The sequence below is a fragment of the Lepus europaeus genome, chromosome 16, assembly GCF_033115175.1.
Source record: "Lepus europaeus isolate LE1 chromosome 16, mLepTim1.pri, whole genome shotgun sequence".
Classification (NCBI taxonomy): Eukaryota; Metazoa; Chordata; class Mammalia; order Lagomorpha; family Leporidae; genus Lepus; species Lepus europaeus.
In genome coordinates, this window is record NC_084842.1 from 58431423 (window position 1) to 58450874 (window position 19452).

General features: G+C 39.2%; 1 protein-coding gene across 3 annotated transcripts in view; it reads left to right on the forward strand.

The window, feature by feature from the left end:
- The window catches only part of PDS5A (PDS5 cohesin associated factor A), a 137557-nt gene that overhangs the window by 84381 nt on the left and 33724 nt on the right, over positions 1 to 19452 (forward strand). For all 3 annotated transcript variants that reach the window (XM_062212636.1, XM_062212635.1, XM_062212637.1), the window contains exons 18-23: positions 4978 to 5083; positions 7512 to 7672; positions 11390 to 11513; positions 12336 to 12494; positions 14901 to 14969; positions 16086 to 16222. In XM_062212636.1, the coding sequence (XP_062068620.1) occupies positions 4978 to 5083; positions 7512 to 7672; positions 11390 to 11513; positions 12336 to 12494; positions 14901 to 14969; positions 16086 to 16222 (756 nt within the window). The remainder of the gene's footprint in view (positions 1 to 4977; positions 5084 to 7511; positions 7673 to 11389; positions 11514 to 12335; positions 12495 to 14900; positions 14970 to 16085; positions 16223 to 19452) is intronic.

Consider the following 19452-nt stretch of genomic DNA (forward strand, 5'->3'; position numbering starts at 1 on the left):
GTGGCCGGCGCATCGCGCTGATCTGAAGCCAGGAGCCAGGTGCTTCTCCTGGTCTCCCAATTGGGTGCAGGGCCCAAGCACTTGGGCCATCCTGCACTGCACTCCCGGGCCACAGCAGAGAGCTGGCCTGGAAGAGGGGCAACCAGGACAGAATCCGGCTCCCGGACCGGGACTAGAACCCGGTGTGCTGGCACCGCAAGGCAGAGGATTAGCCTATTGAGCCGCGGTGCTGGCTCCTCTGAAGGTTCTTAAACATTTATTGATCACATCATGTTTTGTAGTTATATGGGTATTACACCATTGCTCACTTACCATGTGAAAACAGAATATTATGTTGAAAATAAAACAGTTGTCATTAGAGGTTTTTGGTTTGTAAACATTAATATTCTTTGTGGTTTTGGAAAAAGCTCTATTAATTATCCAAATTTTCAACATTAATATTACATCTGTTTGTTGGATGATTATGAGAATTAGAGATAGCATAAAAAGCAAGTGGCTTGGCATCATTGGTGTTAATTGAGAGTTATTTTTTGTTAGTACTTCCTACAATTTCAAACATTTGAGTTTGATTTTATGACTTTTCTGTTGCATCCTTCTGTGGATGCCATTTTTCTTACACTAATTACTTTTCCAGTAAGTAAGATGTGTATTTTTCTGTGTTGGGTTATTATATTGTACTTGTTGATTCTTTTTCCAGATGATACAGGAAATATTAAAATTCATGGTGTCTTGGTTTTGATTTTTTACTGCCCTTAAAGATTTGATTTATGTATTTGAAAGGCAAAGTGAGAGAGAGAGAGAGAGAGAGAGCGAGATCTTCCATCTGCTGGTTTGCTGGTTCACTCCCCAGATGGCTGCAACAACCGGAGCTTCTTCTGGAAGAAGACCACATGTCCCATCCTCTGCTGCTTTCCCAGGCTCATTAGCATGGAGCTGAATAGGAAGAGGACTGGAATTGGCACCCATATAGGAAGTCAGTATTGCAGGTGGAGGCTTTACTCACTACACCACAAGGCCAGCCCCCTTCTTCCACATTCAATCCAATGTGCACCATGAGAGGCAGCAGATGATAGGTACCTACTTGGGTCCCTACCAGCCATGTGGGAGACCTGGATGAAATTCCTGGCTCCTAAAATTTCCATCTGATCCAGCCCTGCTGTTTCTGGCATTTAGAGAGTCAAGTAACATGAAAGATATCCCTGCCCCACTTTCTTCTCCTGTCCTCTGCACCCCTTTCTTTCCCTGTCTTTCTCCCTCTCTTTGTTCTCTCCTTTCTTCCCTCTTTCCCCTCCCCAACACTTCTGTCACTCTGCCTTTCAAATTTTTCCCTCAGATGTTTGCCTATGCAGATGAGTACATATATGCTGTAGTTAGTGGTATGAAGATGGTAATTGACAATTAGGTAGTTGTTGTAATGGTTATATTGGTTGAAACCCAGGAGAAAGAGAATGAAATTAACTGAAAAACTTTGAGGACTACATCATGAGAAAAATTGACAAGGGACTGGCGGAAGATAAGGAGCTCATTTTAAGATGTTTTGAGAAGACAGTCAAAAGTCAGAATTCAGGGGCTGGTGTTGTAGCACAATGGATTAAGCCATCACTTAAAAAAAATAGTGTCCTTTATCACAGTGCTCGTTCAAGTCCCGACTGCTCTGCATCTGATCCAGATTCCTGCTAATGCACCTGGGAAAGAAACAGAATATGACCCCAGGACTTGGGCCCCTTCTACCCATGGGACAAACCAGAAAGGAGTTACAGGCCTCAGCCTCGTCCATTTCTGGCTGTTGTGGCCATTTGGAGAATTAAAGATTTACAAAGCATGTTTCTGAACCAGCAAACGGAAGATATCTCTTCTCTCTCTTCCATTCCCTCGTTCCTGTCATTCTGCCTTTTAAATAAGTCTTTTTTAAAAGTCAAAAATCAGAAAAGGAGTGGTATCAGAGAGCCAGAGGTACTGAAAGATGTAGGGATCAATCATATGAAGAAGTAAAGAAAGTACCAAATAGCATTCATTGATTAGGAAGAGGAAATAAATCATAGTGTCCAGAACAGAATACCATTAAGTCAAAAAGACATAGAAGGGGCCTGCACTTGGCATAGTGGGTAAAGCTGTCCCCTGGAGTGCTGGCATGGTATATGGATGCCAGCTCAAGTCCCGGCTGCTCCATAACAATCCAGATCCCTGTTAATATTCCTGGGAAAGCAGCAGAAGATGGCCCAAGTGCTTGGTCCCCTGCACCCATGTGAGATACCTGGAAAAAACTGGTTCCTGGTCATCTGGGAAGTAAACCAGCAGATGGAAGACATCTCTGTCTCTGCCTTTCCCTCTCTCTCTATAACTTGCCTTTCAGTGAGTAAATCTTAAAAAAAAATAAATAAGAAAAAGACATAGTAGAGTCTTCCTTTTATAATATTTGGGCAGACAAGGTTGTTCAAGCCTGCAGTTAACTGACCTAGCTCAACAGATGCCCACTAGGACACAATTGGCTACACTTAGATCCAAGAAAATCAAAAGAATAAATAGTCTGTCATACTTCTAAGCTCTGTGGTATGAAATAAATTGGCTGTGGGGACAATCAATGTAAATAGCCTTCAGCTATCCAAAGAAGGCAGTTGAGATGATGGAAGGTGTAGACTTGAAGAAATCTTGTTTTTTCTGAAAGAATCTTAAATATGTGTGAACAGAACTAATAGCAGATATGTTGAGATGGAGAAAGAGGAGTGTTGATAATGTTGGAGTGTTCCTAAGGAAGCCGAGAAGGAAGAAGGGCATCTGCTCTGGCCTGGGAAAGCAGTAGAAGATGGCCCAGCAGAGAGCTGGATCGGAAGTGGAGCAGCTGGGCCTCAACCAGCGCCCATATGGGATGCTGGCACTCCAGATGGCAATTTAACTCGCTATGCCATAGTACCGGACCCTTAAAAGTTTTAAAGAGAAGTTATAAATGGGTAATTAAAGTGCTAAAATTCCATTAAATTTCAATATCCTCATCCAATTCAAACTTTAAAAGATTCTTTTATTGGGGCTGACATTGTGATGCAGATTACTTGCCTCTTGGGATGCCTGCATCCCATATTTGGGTGCCAGTTTGAGTCCTGGCTACACTGGGCTTCTGATCCACTTTCCTACTAGTGTACCTGAGATGCAGCAGATGACCTAATAACAGATGTGGGTTCCTGTCACCCATGTGGGAGACCCGGATGCAATTCCTGGCCCCTGTCTTTAGTCTAGCCCTGACTGTTGGCAGGTATTTGGGAGGTAAACCAGCAGATGAAAGATCTGTTCTCCATCTCTCTGTCTGTTCCTCTCTGTGTTACTCTTTCCAATAAATAACTCATTTTTAAAAATATTTTATTGGGGGCTGGTGCTGTGGTGCAGCAGGTTAACGCCCTGGCCTGAAGCGCCGGCATCCCATATGGGCACCGGTTCGAGTCCTGGCTGCTCCACTTCCCATCCAGCTCTCTGCTATGGCCTGGAATAGCAATAGAAGATGGCCCAAGTCCTTGGGCCCCTGCACCTGCGTGGGAGACCTGGAAGAAGCTCCTGGCTCCTGGCTTTGGATCGTCGCAGTTCCGGCCGTTGCAGCCAATTGGGGAGTGAACCAGCAGATGGAAGACTTCTCTCTTTCTCTCTTCTCTGCCTCTCCTCTCTCATGTATCTCTGACTTCAAGTAAAATAAATAAATCTTTTAAAAATATTTTATTAATAATTTAACTGACATATGCATAACACCAAAGGGAAACAATTTAACCCAAATATGTTTTTTGAATGTTTTTTATATACAAAGTCAGTTCAGTTGATGTCCTCTTAGTTTAGTAAGTTAATGTGATTGGCCATCATCATCTGTGAGATCTGTATCAGTGGATTTAGCCAACTGCAGATTGAAAATATTTGGAACTATAAAACTGTACTACACATGTACAGACTTTTGTTTAATGCTTTTTTAAAAAATATTTATTTGAGAGGCAGAGTTACAGAGGGAGACAAGAGAAAGAAGTCTTCCATCTGTTGATTCCCTCCTTGAATGGCCGCATTGGCTGGAGCTAGGCTGATCCAAAACCAGGAGCCAGGAGCCTCCTCCAGGTCCCCCACATGGTACAGGGGCCCATGCACCCAGATCATCAGCATAGAGCTGGATCATAATTGGAGGAGCTGGGACTCAAACTGGTAACCACATGGGGAGCCAACACTTCAGTCAGAAGCCTAACCTACTACGCCACAGTGCTGGCCCCTAATGTCATTTTCTAAATAATATAAGAGCTTTTTACATAGCATGTACATTGTATTAGATACAATGATTAATCTAGAATTGATTTAAGGGATGTGCATTGGTTATATGCAAAGGCTACCCCACTTTATAATATCTTGGAGTACTTGAACAACCAAGGGTTTTGTATTGGATAGGGTGTTTGAACTATTTCCCTGTGAATACTGATTGCCCTGTATATCTTAAAATTGTAAACAACTTCCTTACATATAGAAATGAATCTTTAATTGCTTATATTGTATTATGAATTTCCAGTGTGATATGTCATTTAATTTTTGTTTTGTTACTATACTTTTTTTTAATTTACTTATTTGAGATGCAGAGTTAGAGGGAGAAAGAGAGAGAGAGAGAGAGGTCTTATATCTGCTGGGTCACTCCCCAAATGGCCACAGCTGTAGACAGGCACTTCATTCAGGTCTCCCACGTGGGTACAGAGCTTTAAGTACTTAGGCCATCTGGTTTCCTAGGCACATTAGCAGGGAGCTGGATCAGAAGCTCAGAAGTGGAGCAGCTGGGACTCAAACCAGTACCCAAATGGGATGTCAGCATTTCAGGCTGCAGTGCGAGCCCTACATTAAGTATTTTCAAGGGATAAACCAAAAATATGCTAACTGCTAAGTAGAGAAACTTAATTAAATCTGATTCATTTAGATTAGATTACAGCTTTTAATTTTGTGATATTTCTAATTTACATTTTCTTCTTTTAATAGTGCACTTGTAAAATTGATGAATAAATCCATAGAGGGGACAGCAGATGATGAAGAGGAGGGTGTAAGTCCCGATACTGCTATTCGTTCAGGACTTGAACTTCTTAAGGTACTTTTGGAATAATTTTGTCTCTTAGTATGCCCATAGTCATAATTCGTATTTCTTTTTTTTTTTTTTTTTTTGGACAGGCAGAGTGGATAGTGAGAGAGAGAGACAGAGAGAAAGGTCTTCCTTTGCTGTTGGTTCACCCTCCAGTGGCCGCTGCGGCCGGCGTGCTGTGGCCGGCGCACCGCGCTGATCCGAAGGCAGGAGCCAGGTGCTTCTCCTGGTCTCCCATGGGGTGCAGGGCCCAAGCACTTGGGCCATCCTGCACTGCACTCCTGGGCCACAGCAGAGAGCTGGCCTGGAAGAAGGGCAACCAGGACAGAATCCGGTGCCCCGACCGGGACTAGAACCCGGTGTGCCGGTGCTGCAAGGCAGAGGATTAGCCTATTGAGCCACTGCGTCGGCCTGTATTTCCTTTAAGATATGCAAAAGTTGGACTTATTGCATTGGAAGCTATTTAAAAAATTAAAAATGTATGATAGAAGTTATATTTTATAAAAATGTTACATGATAATATTTATAATATAATGTTTTTTTATTTTGTTGTTTGCTGCTATGCTTTTAACGATGTATGCTAAATTACCTAATATTTTCATTCAGAGAACCTACATCTAGTACAGTAGACTGCAAATAGGGATTATTATATGACAACGTCTGTCAAAAATTAGGGAATTTTTTAAAAAGATTTATTTATTTATTTGAAACTCAGAGTTACACAGAAAGAGGAGAGGCAGAGAGAGAGAGGTTTTCCATCCTCTGGTTCACTGCCCAAATGGCCACCACTGCCAGAGCTGCACCGATCCGAAGCCAGGAGATTCTTCCAGGTCTCCCACACGGGTGCAGGGGCCCAAGGACTTGGGCCATCTTGTACTGCTTTCCCAGGCCATAGCAGAGAGCTGGATTGGAAGTGGAGCAGCCAGGACACGAACTGGCGCCCATATGGGATGCTGGCACTGCAGGTAGCGGCTTTACCCACCACGTCACAGCACCGGCCCCAGGAATTTTTAAATAACTGATAATCATAATATATGCCAAATAATCCAACAATTTGAGCAACTGGTATGAGCCAAGTGACTCAAAATTTTTTGGACACCATGTAGCTAGATGTACAGGAAGCATAATATCATTAAAGGGAATAATTGTTTGCATCCTTGTGGAATCTTGGAATACTAGTCTGAATGAAGAAAAAGACTGCTTTGGGGAGCAATAGACAAAAGTCTGGTTCCATATTGTGGACATCCTTTGAGGCAGAGACATAGTGTTGAGGTTTTCAGTCTGGCTTTCAACCTATAACACTTGATAAAACTTTCATTGGATTGAGTAGAGAGAGTAAGAAGTTGGAAGAGATTTTGAGGACCCTGCAACACAAACTAAGCGGGAAAAGGTAATTCAGCGTAGTAGGAAAGAAAGTAATATCGTACTGAGATGGTCATGTATTATTTCATTGAAACAATTGATATGCTTCATGAATAAGATTTTAATTATATTTTTAATATTTGGGCTATTTTTACATAGTTTAAAAGTTAAATCATCATTAAGGTAAACATTATTCAATGAGTTGCTTTTGATTTTGTTTTTCAAATTCTCAATTTGTCTGTAAATAATTAAAAGCTTATAACTATCACTCCAAACCTTACTAAATGAGACCGTCTTTGTGCTACATGACACTTTAAATAAGTGCTTACTGATGAAGTTAACAACGACTGCTTGCTTTGTTGCTTCCACACTCTGGCTTTTCACTATTAACCCTTTTTCCTGATATTCCAATAAATGATTTTCTACTTTATAGCAAGAAAATTTTATTAGCATGTCATATATAACTTGCTATAAATTCCTTAAGGACAGGCTGGGGCTGAAGTCATAATAAACGGGAATATATTTGCAATCCTAATTGGAAGTTCACTTTAATGGATTGTTTCTACATATGACGAACAAACTTTTTGTGATCCATTTCACTTAACATTTGAAAATAGATTATCATCTTGTATGTCAAATAATGCCTGAATTAGCATTTTCTGTGTATCTCACAAATATTGAGTTATTAAGTATGGATCTTTAATTTTCACTAGACATTCCTGCACATAAACAAAATGCATTTATAAGCTGATCATTATAAAATTGGAATATCATTCCATAAAAAATGAACAACATTTTTTACATTCTAAATATCAGAATAAGCAGAAAAGAAGAAAACAGGGCAAAGGCTACATCTCAGGAGTCATAAGGAAGTAACTGGAAGCTAACAAATAGTTTTTCTGTTAGAATCTCATTAGCCTTAACTAACTGCGAAGTAAAGAAAGGTAATGTAATTTCTATTTTGTGTAGCTAGCATATGTACCTTAGAATTTTAACTTGTATTTTTTATAGGAAATAATTTTTTTAAGTAGATTAAAATGATTGTCTACACTTAAAGCTTTATCTATCCTTCCAGGTTCTGTCTTTCACACATCCTACCTCGTTCCACTCTGCAGAGACATATGAGTCCTTGTTACAGTGCCTGAGAATGGAGGATGATAAGGTAGCAGAAGCTGCTATACAAATTTTTAGAAATACAGGCCACAAAATAGAAACAGATCTTCCCCAGATACGATCGTGAGTATATTTTTTCTCATGCTAAACAAAAAAGTTTCTTTGTGTCTGTTCTAAGGAGAGAAAATCAAGTTTCATTTAGATGGAACTTTTCTGTATTTTTTTTTTTTTTTCCTTTTTTGTCCTCTGCCTCAGTGCTCCCTTGACTATTGAATGTAGGTAGAAAAGTAAAAGTAAAGTATAACAGTTTATAACAAAATTATTTTGGAACCAGTAATAGTCATGGTTGGCGTTGTGGCCTAGAGGGTAAAGCCACCTCCTGCAACATGGATGCCAGTTTGAGTCCCGGCTCCACCACTTCCAATCCATCTCCTTGCTAATGGCCAGAGAAAGCAGCAGAAGATGGCCTAAATGCTTGGGCTCCTGTACTCGCATATGGGAAACTTGGCAGAAGCTCTAGGCTCTTAGTTTTGGCCTGGCAAAATTCCAGCCATTGCAGCCATTTGGGGAGTAAACCAACAGATGGAAGATCTCTGTGTCTCTCTGTAACTCTGCCTTTCAAATAAATATAAATGAATCTTTTTTAAAAATTAAAAGTTATTTAAAAGCTTAGAATTTTATTTTTGATTAGTACATATGTACTTCAAAAGGTTCATGAAAAATGGAATTAAACATATGTGTAGTATACCAAATAGAAGAAAAAAGTTGTAAACCTTCAACCATAAAATAATGTCAAAGATGGGGAAATGTTGATTACCCTCTTTAGATCAGTACACACGGTGTACATGTATTGAGATAATACACTGTATTCCATAAATATGCATAATTATTGCTAATATTTTGGTGCAAAACTTTTTGTGTATATATATATATATATGAAGGATCTTCAAAAACTTCACACAAAAATGTGTATTATAAAAGAAAACAATGAGTGGGGGCTGGCACTGTGGCTTAGTGGATAAAGCCACCGCATACAGTGCCAGCATCCCATATTGGCTCCTGTTCAAGTCCTGGCTGTTCCACTTCCAATCCAGCTCTCTGCTATGGCATGGGAAAGCAGTGGAAGATGGCCTAAGTGCTTGGGCCCCTATACTTGTGTGGGAGACCTGGAAGAAGCTCCCAGCTCCTACCTTCAGATTGGCCCAGCTCCGGCTGTTACAGCCATTTGGGGAGTGAATCAGCAGATGGAAGACCTCTTTCTCTCTATTTGCCTCTGTATCTGCCTCTCTATAACTCTCTGCTTTTCAAGTAAATAATAAATAAATCTTAGAAAAAGAACTATGAGTGGATTTCAAAGTTTGGGCACCAACATTTGTCCAGCTTGCATAAACTTTTTGAAGTGTCCTTAGATATATGTATTCTATGTATGCCCATCTTTTTTCTCCTCAGCTGTGCTATAAATTCAGTAGCTGCCCCTGCTTTACCCAACCAAAGAATGGGTCAAATAGTGTGCTTAATAAAGACTATTTCTTTGTTGCATTGTTGTTGGCAGTGATGCTTCTGTTTCTTTGATCTCTCCCTCTAGATTAGTTCCCCTCTCCAAGTAAGAATGAAGTACACTTTGCAATTTTCACTTTGGCATCTTAAAGAGGCTGCCTATGGTAAAATTTGTCCTTGGAAAGAAGACATATTATTGACAGCTATTGAATCAGGTGTTCAGAGTATAGCTAATACAAAGCAGTTTTTCCTCACAGGATAAGTGTACTTCTGAACTGTTAATTACATTTTTGAGCTAATAGTTTAATTTGTGAAATCATTACATATAAATTTTATGTTTTCCTTATTCTTAGCACTGTGGTAGATAATATAAAAGAGTTACCACAGTCCCTGCACTCAAGGACTTTATAGTCTAGAGACGATGATCTTTGTATCATCATGTGCATTATATAAAGATCACTGACATGATAGGTTAACATTACTGGTGAATTTTTTTTGGTTAAAGATTGGAAGAGTTAGGGAGAAAAAAAGTCTGGAGCCAGGAGCTTCATTCATGTCTCCCACAGGGTGGCAGGAGTCCAAGTACTTGGACCATCTTATGTGTTTTTCAGGCCATTAGCAGATTTGGATCAGAAGTGGACCAGCTAGGACACAAACCAACACCCATATGGGATGACAATGTTGCAGTCAGCAACTTTATGTGCTATGATACAATGTTGGCACCTGCAGAATTTTTCAAGTTGGGAAAACTTGTACATTTTTTAAAGTGAATGAAGGAGAATTAACTTTGGACACAACTTTTGTTCTTAAGACTGATAGGGGGGTCCGGCGCGTGGCTCAATAGGCTGTGGCGCCGGCACACCAGGTTCTATTCCCTGTCCGGGAGCCGGATTCTGTCCCGGTTGCCCCTCTTCCAGGCCAGCTCTCTGCTGTAGCCCGGGAGTGCAGTGGAGGATGGCCCAAGTGCTTGGGCCCTGCACCCCATGGGAGACCAGGATAAGCACCTGGCTCCTGGCTTCGGATCAGCGAGATGCGCCAGCCAGCCGCAGCGGCCATTGGAGGGTGAACCAACGGAGAAAAGGAAGACCTTTCTCTCTGTCTCTCTCTCTCTCTCACTATCCACTCTGCCTGTCAAAAAAAAAGACTGATAGGTAATTAGATAATCACTGAGAAGCACAATGAAGACTTCAGTAACAACCCTGATATTCTTGTGGGATTATGTCAGTCTTTTAAAAAAAAAAAAAAAACAAGAATAAAGGACAAAAGTAACTTTCTTCTTAAAGATTATTTATTTATTTATTTATTTGAAAGTCAGTTAAGGGAGAGAGAACTCTTCCATCTGCTGGTTCACTCTCTGAATGGCTGCAGTGACTGGGGCTGTGCCAGGCCACAGCTAGGAGCCAGGAGCTTCTTCCAGGGCTTCCACGTGGGTGCAGTGGCCCAGGGAACCGGGCCATCTTCCTCTGCTTTCCTAGGCCATTTCCTGGAGCTGGATTGGAAATAGAGCTCCTGGGACACAAACTGGCATCCATGTGGAATGTTGGCATCACGGGTGGAGGTTTAACCTACAACACTATAGCACTGGTCTCTTGTTTATCATCTATAAAACAGGATATTTTCAAATTAAGTGTATAACAATATATCTTCAGAATTTTTAATTTTGCTTTTTAAATTTTCTTCTGATCATAAAAATGCTTATATATTGACTATAAAAAAGCCAGAACTAAAGAAATATCAATATTAACATTTTAATATGTATGATATTATGAATATCATACTTGATGTGTATTCCTATTTTTATAGGTTTATGTGGTTTTGTTCTACCTAATGTTTTTGTATGATACCAACATTTAATTCTTTAAGTCTGGATGTGCCTTTTTTTAAGATCTAATTTATTTATTTGGGAGGTAGAGTTAGAGAGAGAAAAAGGTCTTTGTTCCACTGGTTCACTCCCCAAAAGGCTGCAGAGGATGGAACTGGGCCCATCCGAAGCCAGGAGCCAGGAACTTCCTCTGGGTCTCCCATGTAGGTGCAAGGGCCTAAGCACTTGGGCCGTCTTCTGCTTTCCCAGGCTATAAGCAGGGAGCTGGATTTGAAGTGGAGTAGCCAGGACTTGAACCGGTGCCCATATGGGATACCAGTGCCCCAGGCGGAGTTTTAAAGTAAAAATTGTCTCCTGATGTAGCCTTTTTTTTTGTGAAGTATCATCATTCTTAATTTTGTATTTTCGGGAAAAGAGGTAGAGGTCCCCTGCCAATATATATCCAGAAAGGTAACAGGAGACAAGCAAAAGAACACTTTTGGCTTCACAAAAAGAAAAAACTATGATGTTATTTTTTGCAGGACCTTAATACCCATCTTACATCAAAAAGCAAAGAGGGGTACTCCACACCAAGCAAAACAGGCTGTGCACTGTATACATGCCATATTCACAAATAAAGAAGTCCAGCTTGCGCAGATTTTTGAGGTATATATAGTACATAGGTTTTGTGTTTATGTTGGTCTTTATTTTTAAAGCTTTGTGGTTTGATAAAGGTGGAAGCTAAGTTTTTTTCTTAGCTCTTTTTATGTATTCCTACCCTAGAATATAAAATCCTTGGGAGCAGGGATTCTAACTGTTTTATTTAGCACTATACTCCTAGTCTATAGAACAGGTTATATTGTGCAAATACTTCACATTGAAAGATGTTTTGTGTGTTTGTGTTAGAATGCTTCACTTCATTTTAGTGCTATTGGCTTAATAGTCCATTTATCCTTGAAGTATTGGATGATTTTGAGCTATTTCATTTAAAGTACCTAATGACCCTACCGGAAAATTAATCTTGTTTCTCTTCTTTTACCTTATCCTTGGCCTAAATATGCCACTTGAAAGATATTTCTGTTATCTTAAATTGGAAATAGTGTAGGCAGAACCCAACAGACTGTTAATTTTTTATGATACAAGATAGATTAAAAAGTTCCTACAGGGCAGGAAGTCTACTGACCTGTCAAATGTGTTGTTGATGAGTTGAAAATAATGCTAATTTGATGAAGCAGATAAATTTTTGTTTTAACTTCTGTCTTTTTGGGGGGGCTTGATTTCTTCCTTGTATTTGTCAATCTTAATTTCCAATATGGTGTTTTAAGAACCAGTGTCTAACATAGTTAAAATTAGTTATGATCACACCATTAAAACAGACTGGTTTGGAAACCATAAATTCAGAAGGACTCAGGAAAAGTTACTGTAGCCATAGAACACATAGATAATTATAAACCAATTTGATAATTTTGTTCTGTTTTGTTTTTATAGCCACTCAGTAGGAGTCTGAATGCTGATGTACCAGAACAACTTATAACTCCATTAGTTTCCTTGGGCCACATTTCTATGTTAGCACCAGATCAGTTTGCTTCCCCAATGAAATCCGTAGTAGCAAATTTTATTGTGAAAGATCTGCTAATGAATGACAGGGTAAGTTTCTCATTTAATTAAATTTAGAATCATGCGATAAGACTGCTTACACCTTTATCATGAAAACACCATTTTTGTTTTTCTCTGTAGATATAATTATCTTTTCCTTTGTTGCATTTTGGCCCTCATTATTTACAAAGTTTCATATGCTTCTTGATCTCAGGGTTGCCATTACTTAACTTTTTTTTATTAAGATTTATTTATTTGAAAGTCAAAGCTACACAGAGAGAGGAAGAAACAGAGATTCCCCCATCTGCTGGTTCACTCCCCAAATGGCCACAACCACCAGGGCTGGGCCAGGCAGAAACCAGGTGTCAAGGGCCTCCTCCGAATCTCCTATGTGGATAGAGGGGTCCAAGTTTTGGGCCGTCCTCACTACTTTCCCAGGCACATTAGCAGGGAGCTAGATCAGAAGTGGAGAAGCTAGGCCTTGAACCAGTACCCAATGGTCCCCATTATTTACTTAACATTTAAGAAGGGGAAAAAAATGAGTACATGAGATGGATAAATCATAACATTAAGTCAAATGGTATTATTCTGACTTTTGAAAAATCATTCACTCTGTACCTCTTTAGCAATAGCTCCCCATTGTCCCCTATGGCAACCCTGTGTTCTACATTTTAGTTCTATGAAGATACCAGTTTTTTTTTTTTTTTTTAAAGATTCATTTATTTATTTGAGAGGCAGAGTTACAGAGGGAGAGACAAAGAGAGAGAGGTCTTCATCTGCTGGTTCACTCCCTAAATAGCTCTAATGGCCAGGGCTGGACAAGTCCAAAGACAGGAGTCAGGAGTTTTTTCTGGATCTCCCACCTGGTACAGGGACCCAAGCACTCTTCCACTGCTTTCCCAGGCATATCATCAGGGATCTGGATCAGAAGTGGAGCAGCCAGGGCTTGAACCGCCACCTATATGGGATGCTGGCTCCCCAGGCATAGGTTTAACCTACTATGCAACAGTACCAGCCCTGTACATAAACATCCTAAATGGCATTTTAATTGCTACACTATATATCAACCCCTTGAGGAACTTTTTCATGTGTTTACTGGCAGACTGTGTATCTTTGGAGAACTACCTATTCATGTCTTTTACTCACTTTTGATTGAGTTGTTTGTATTTCTGTTCTAAGTCTTTTTTTTTTTTTCAATGTGTCCTATACATTAAACCTTTGTCAGATATTTGATAAATTTATGATTAAGAAGATTTTCTCCTATGTCATTTTAAGACTTTGGTAGTTTTAGCTATTAAATCAATATCTTTGGTCCATTTTTATTTGTTTTTGTATATCTAGTGGTCTAGCTTTTGTGTTTTTTTTTTTTTAAGATTTATTTTTATATATGAGAGGTAGTGTTACAGAGAGAGAGCTCTTCCATCCGCTGATTCACTCCCCAAATGGCCATAACAATTGGAGCTGGGCTGATCTGAAGCCAGGAACCAGAAGATTCTTCCAGGTCTCCCATGTGGTTGCAGGGTCCCAAGCACTTGGGGCCATCTTCTACTGGTTTTCCAGGCCATATTAGAGATCTGCATCAGAAGTGGAATAGCTGGGATTCTAATCAGAACCCATATGAGATGCTGACACTGCAGGCGGCAGCTAGACCCACTACCCAGCAGCACCAGTCCCTAGATTTTGCTTTTGTATATCCAGTTTTTTAGCACCATTTGCTTAAAAGGTGCTTTTCTTGAAAATCTCAAGACTTTTCTTTTCCCAGAGATTGGTCTTAGCAAAATCACTTGTCAAAATTCAGTTGGCCATAAATGTAAGGGTTTTCTGGATTCTTCATTTTATTCTTCTGGTTTATGTGTCTATCTTTGTGTGAGTCATGCTGTATTGAGTACTTTGGTTATAGTAAGTTTTGAAAGTGTGAAGTCTGAGTCTTCTTTGTTCTTTTCTAAGCTCTACTTGATGACTTTCCCATAGATTTTCCAGAGCCTACATTGCTCAGTATGTAAAACTTCATGAGCATGGGCCAGTGTTGTGGCACAGTGGGTTTAGCCTCTGCTTCTGACGCTGGCATCCCATATTGGAATATTGGCTTGAGTCCCAGCTGTTTCAGTTCTAATCCAGCTCTCTGCTAATGCTCTTGGGAAGGTAGTAGAAGATATGCAAGTACTTAGGTCCTTGCCATGCATCCACAAAACCCAGATGAAGTTCCTTCCTGGCTCCTGGCTTCAGCCTGCCTCAGCCCCAGCTATGGTGGCCATTTGGGGAGTGAACCAGCAAATGAAATATTTCTCTCCCTGTCATTCTGCCTATCAGACAAATAAAGTTTCAAGAATAGTTAGAAAACTTCTAACAGCTATCTTAAATTTAAAGATAATATTTACAGTAATTTAAAAAAAAATTATGAGGAAAAACCTAAAATTTTTTTGTTTCTAGAAGCTAAGTTTCTTTAATTGTCTATAGTCAACAGGTGAGAAGAATGGTAAATTATGGTCTCCAGATGAAGAGGTTTCCCCTGAAGTACTAGCAAAGGTAAATTCACATAGGTCCTATTAACATTTGTGTTGAAAAACAAACATTTACAGGTATCCTTTTTATTAACCTAACAGTTAATAAGTATTTTTAAATGAGGTGCTTTATTTTAAAATCTATAGTAAGAAGTTGTTTGGTTCTCAAAGTAATTATAGTCATCATTTTTTCTTATATATGTCATTGTCTTCTGCCAGCTAAAACAATCTCAATGAGGCTGTTTTATACAGAGATTGTAGAGTATTGCTGGTGCCCAGAGGCATCTCAAGTCTAACTTCACCACTACTTTCTGCAAGCATATGAATATTAACTTGGCAAAGACAGATGGTTTTCACCAAATTGATGACTTTTGTTAGATGTAAGTTAATCCTAAATAAAGCTAATTTTTAAGTCATGGGTTTGGGATTTAAAATAGGATTTGTAACATCATCATTAATGAATTTTTCTATTTCATGGTCATCATATAGTCTATCAAATTATTTTCTGTGTTGCCAGTGCATATAGTAAAAAAATACCTAACCTTTTGTTAATTTTTTCACATATATTGGTAATGATGCTTTGAGTGGACAACTCCAAGTAATTGAGACTACAAATAATTATGAAAACTTATTTTTTTGTGCGGGGTGGAGTCATAATGTTTACAGAGACTTAACCAAACTTGATTTCTTCAAAGTAGTTTTTCAGTAATAGTGAAATCCTATCTAAATAGTTATTTTGATCAAAATAATCTATAGTTTAATTATTTTTAGAATATTATCAAGTAATTAAAAATTTTGGATAAATGTATGTGAGTGAAAAGCTGAGTTCTAGAGTCAGTCCTTAAGTCTGTCATAACATATCATTAGGTGCCTTTTCTGTTGGAAAATAGAATTTTTCTCTTATAGTTGTTTGGGAGGTAAAGAAGTTAATACATGCATAGCTGTAGAAAGAGTAGTTTTGGTACAGATTTAAAAACAGAATAAATAGTTCTTGTTGATACTGTTATCTCATGGACACATCTAATAAAACATGTCTGGTGACAAGGTTATTTGACCATAATTATTAATCTGATTAATATATGCTTCCCTTTAATTGGAATTTTGAGTTGCTTTCTTTCTTTAGCATGTTAATATTTTATAGGTACAGGCAATTAAACTTCTAGTAAGGTGGCTGTTGGGTATGAAAAACAACCAGTCTAAATCTGCCAATTCAACTCTTCGGTTATTATCAGCAATGTTGGTTAGTGAGGGTGATCTGACAGAGCAAAAGAGGATCAGGTAAGATTTTTCCTTCCTAATTTTCTTAGCTCAAAAATTTTGTTAGAGTTTACATAGGAATTATTTACCTAATGTTAATATGTTTTCTTTGCTTCCAAAAACTATAAACTTTTCTGGTAACTTTGTCATAATTACTATGGTTTAATTTTTACAGTTAGTATCCATATTTGCTGCAACCAAATGAGTTATTTGTTGACTTTGTACTCTTTGTAAAACACTTTGAAAGCCATAATACCAAAAACTTGTAAGATCAGTCTCTGCCTTCCAGAAATTTACTGTAATAAGGTGATGGAACAAGTGGAGTGACTTAGTTCAATGAAAGGAATAAAATTGTCAGTGTGGCCGGCGCCATGGCTCACTTGGCTAATCCTCCGCCTGCAGCGCTGTCACCCCGGGTTCTAGTCCCGGTTCTAGTACCGGTTGGGGCGCTGGATTCTGTCCCGGTTGCTCCTCTTCCAGTCCAGCTCTCTTCTGTGGCCCAAGTGCTTGGCCCTGTCCCCACATGGGAGACCAGGAGGAAGCGCCTGGCTCCTGGCTTCAGATGGGCGCACGCACCGGCCATAGTAGCCATTTTGGGAGTGAACCAACGGAAGGAAGACCTTTCTCTCTGTCTCTCTCACTGTCTAACTCTGCCTGTCAAAAAAAAAAAATTGTCAGTGTGTTCATAGAAGGAGAGTTAGTCTTCCAATAGTATCCAGAAGGACTATGTGATTCTACTAATGCAAAAATAATTTTTCCCACTTCTATACCTCTTCATTCTTCAAAGCTGTAACAATGCATCTCCTTTCTGTTCATTTTCAAATGCAATTGAAAGACCAATTTTTCATGATCCTTGTTTCTTTAAGTCCTTATTTATTAGGGACCAGGAGCACCAATTGAGATAACAATGAATTTTACTTGTGATGTGTTCTACCTAAAAATTTCTTAGAGGACAAAGGTTTACTCATTCATGTATGCTTTCAAGTACTGTTGGGCTATTTAAGCTTTATAATAAAATCCTTGACTCCAAAGAATGTGGAATTATTTTTGATAAATTGACAGAAACCTTGTTATTTTTATCATAGAATAAGCCAAAGGTATCCTTGAATTACCAGTCATGATCAGAGCAAAATTGACAAATGAAATATTTAAATTTTGTTTAACTATTCTCAGTGTATGGCAAAGGCATAGTAATAAGTTCTTTTGTTAAAAGATTTTTTTGAAAATATTTATTTTTTATTTATTTGAAAGTCAGTTACAGAGAGAAAGAAAGCTCTTCCATCCACTGGTTCACTCCACAGATGGCTGCGATAGCCAGAGCTGGGCTGATCCAAAGCCAAGCAGCCATGAGCTTCTTCTGGGTGTCCCACGTAGGTGCAGGGGCCCAAGGACTTGGGCCATCCTCCATTGCTTTCCCAGGCCACAGCAGAGAGCTGGACTGTAAGAGGAGCAACCGGGACTAGAACCGTTGCCCATATAGGGTGCGGGCACCACAGGCGGAGGATTAACCTAGTGTGTCATGGCGCCAGCCCCCATATATGTTCTTTTAAGCAGTGTTTATCTTCACAGCAAATGGGAAAATGATTATTAATTTTGGCACACATTGCAAGAACAATTAGATCTTAATTAAATGTTATAAATGGTACTTGAAATAGTGGAAAATGGAATTAAAAGAAGGTTATTTTGGTGACAAAAACACCCTTGAAATATTTTTATTTAAAAAATTGATTGTATTTATTTGAGAAGTAGAGTTAACAGAGAGGGAAAAACAGACAAGTCTTCCATCCACTGGTTCACTCCCCAGATGACTGCAATGGCCAGCACTGAGTTGATCCAGAGCCAGGAGCTTCTTCCAGGTCTCCCATGTAGTTGCAGGGGCCCAAGGATACACACAAATGGGATTTGGAGTTTTTAAACTATGGCAAGTTTTTAAACTGTACTCTTAGTAGTAATTCCTGAGGAATGTATGCAGAATTATACAGCTTTATACTTACAAACTTCCTCCTCCTTCTCATTCCCACTCTTATTTTTTTTACTGACTGTCAAGGAACAGTTTTTTTTTCTTCTTCTTCTTCTTCATACTATTTGAAATCTTTACTTAACATAGAGTTAATCATATGTGTATAAAGGCGATTGAAAATAGATTTCTTAATTTATTTATTAATTTGAAAGATAAAATGACAGCGGGAAAGGGATCTCCATCCATTAGTTTATTGACCAGGGTTGGGTCAGGCTAAAACCAGGAGTCTAAAATTCTATCCAGGTCTCCCACGTGAGTGACAGGGGACCAACTATTTAGGCCATCTTCTGCTTTCTCAGGCACATTAGCCGGATGTTGGATCAGAAGCAGAGTATCCAGGACTCGGATTAGCGCTCTGTTACGGGATACTGGCATTGCAAGAGGTGGCATAGCTTTTTCATTATACATATATTCATAAACATATGTTCCCTCGTGTACCATGATGTTAGCTTGGGCTACAGAATGAGAAACTGAACTCTGCACTTCATTTGTTGTATAAGGCACCTACCTTTTCTAAGCTTCAATTTCTTCATCTTAGAGTGAAAATAAATGCCCTGACACTGCCTGGCACAGTATAAGCACTCAAATAATAGATACTATTTTTATTAGTGGAGTCAAAGGTCATTTGAAAAATGCTGTGTTTTCTCCTTTTGTAAACTTAAAAATAGTCCTAAGCCAAGTTTTCCCGTTTCTTAAAGTCCTTAAAACAATAGTCCATGCCGAGTTACACAAAGAAGTTGACATAGGGGATCAGTGTTGAGGTGCAGCAGATAAAGCTGCCACCTGCAATACCAGCATATCATATGATTGTCAGTTTGTTTCCTGGCTGCTCTTCTGATCCAACTGTTTGCTAATGGCCTGAGGAAAGCACCAGAGGATGGTCCAAGCGATTGAGACCCTGCCACCTATGTGGGAGAGCGGGCTGAAACTCCTGGCTTCAGTCTGGCTCAGGCCTGGCCATTGCGGCCATCTGGGAGTGACTCTGTGGATGTTCAGATCTCTGTCTTTCGCTCTGTATATAAGTGACTTTGAAATAAATAAATCTTTTATTTTTTTAATAGGAAGACTGTCCTACATTCACTGTCACATTTTAACATTTAGGTAATAAAAATCCACAAATGAGAGTGGGCATGCCAAACTCTTCTGTGTCCCTTTGAAAACTTCATTCTGCAATAGGAAATCAGCTCCACAAATTTGTACAGTACCTAATACAATATCTGACTTTCACCTT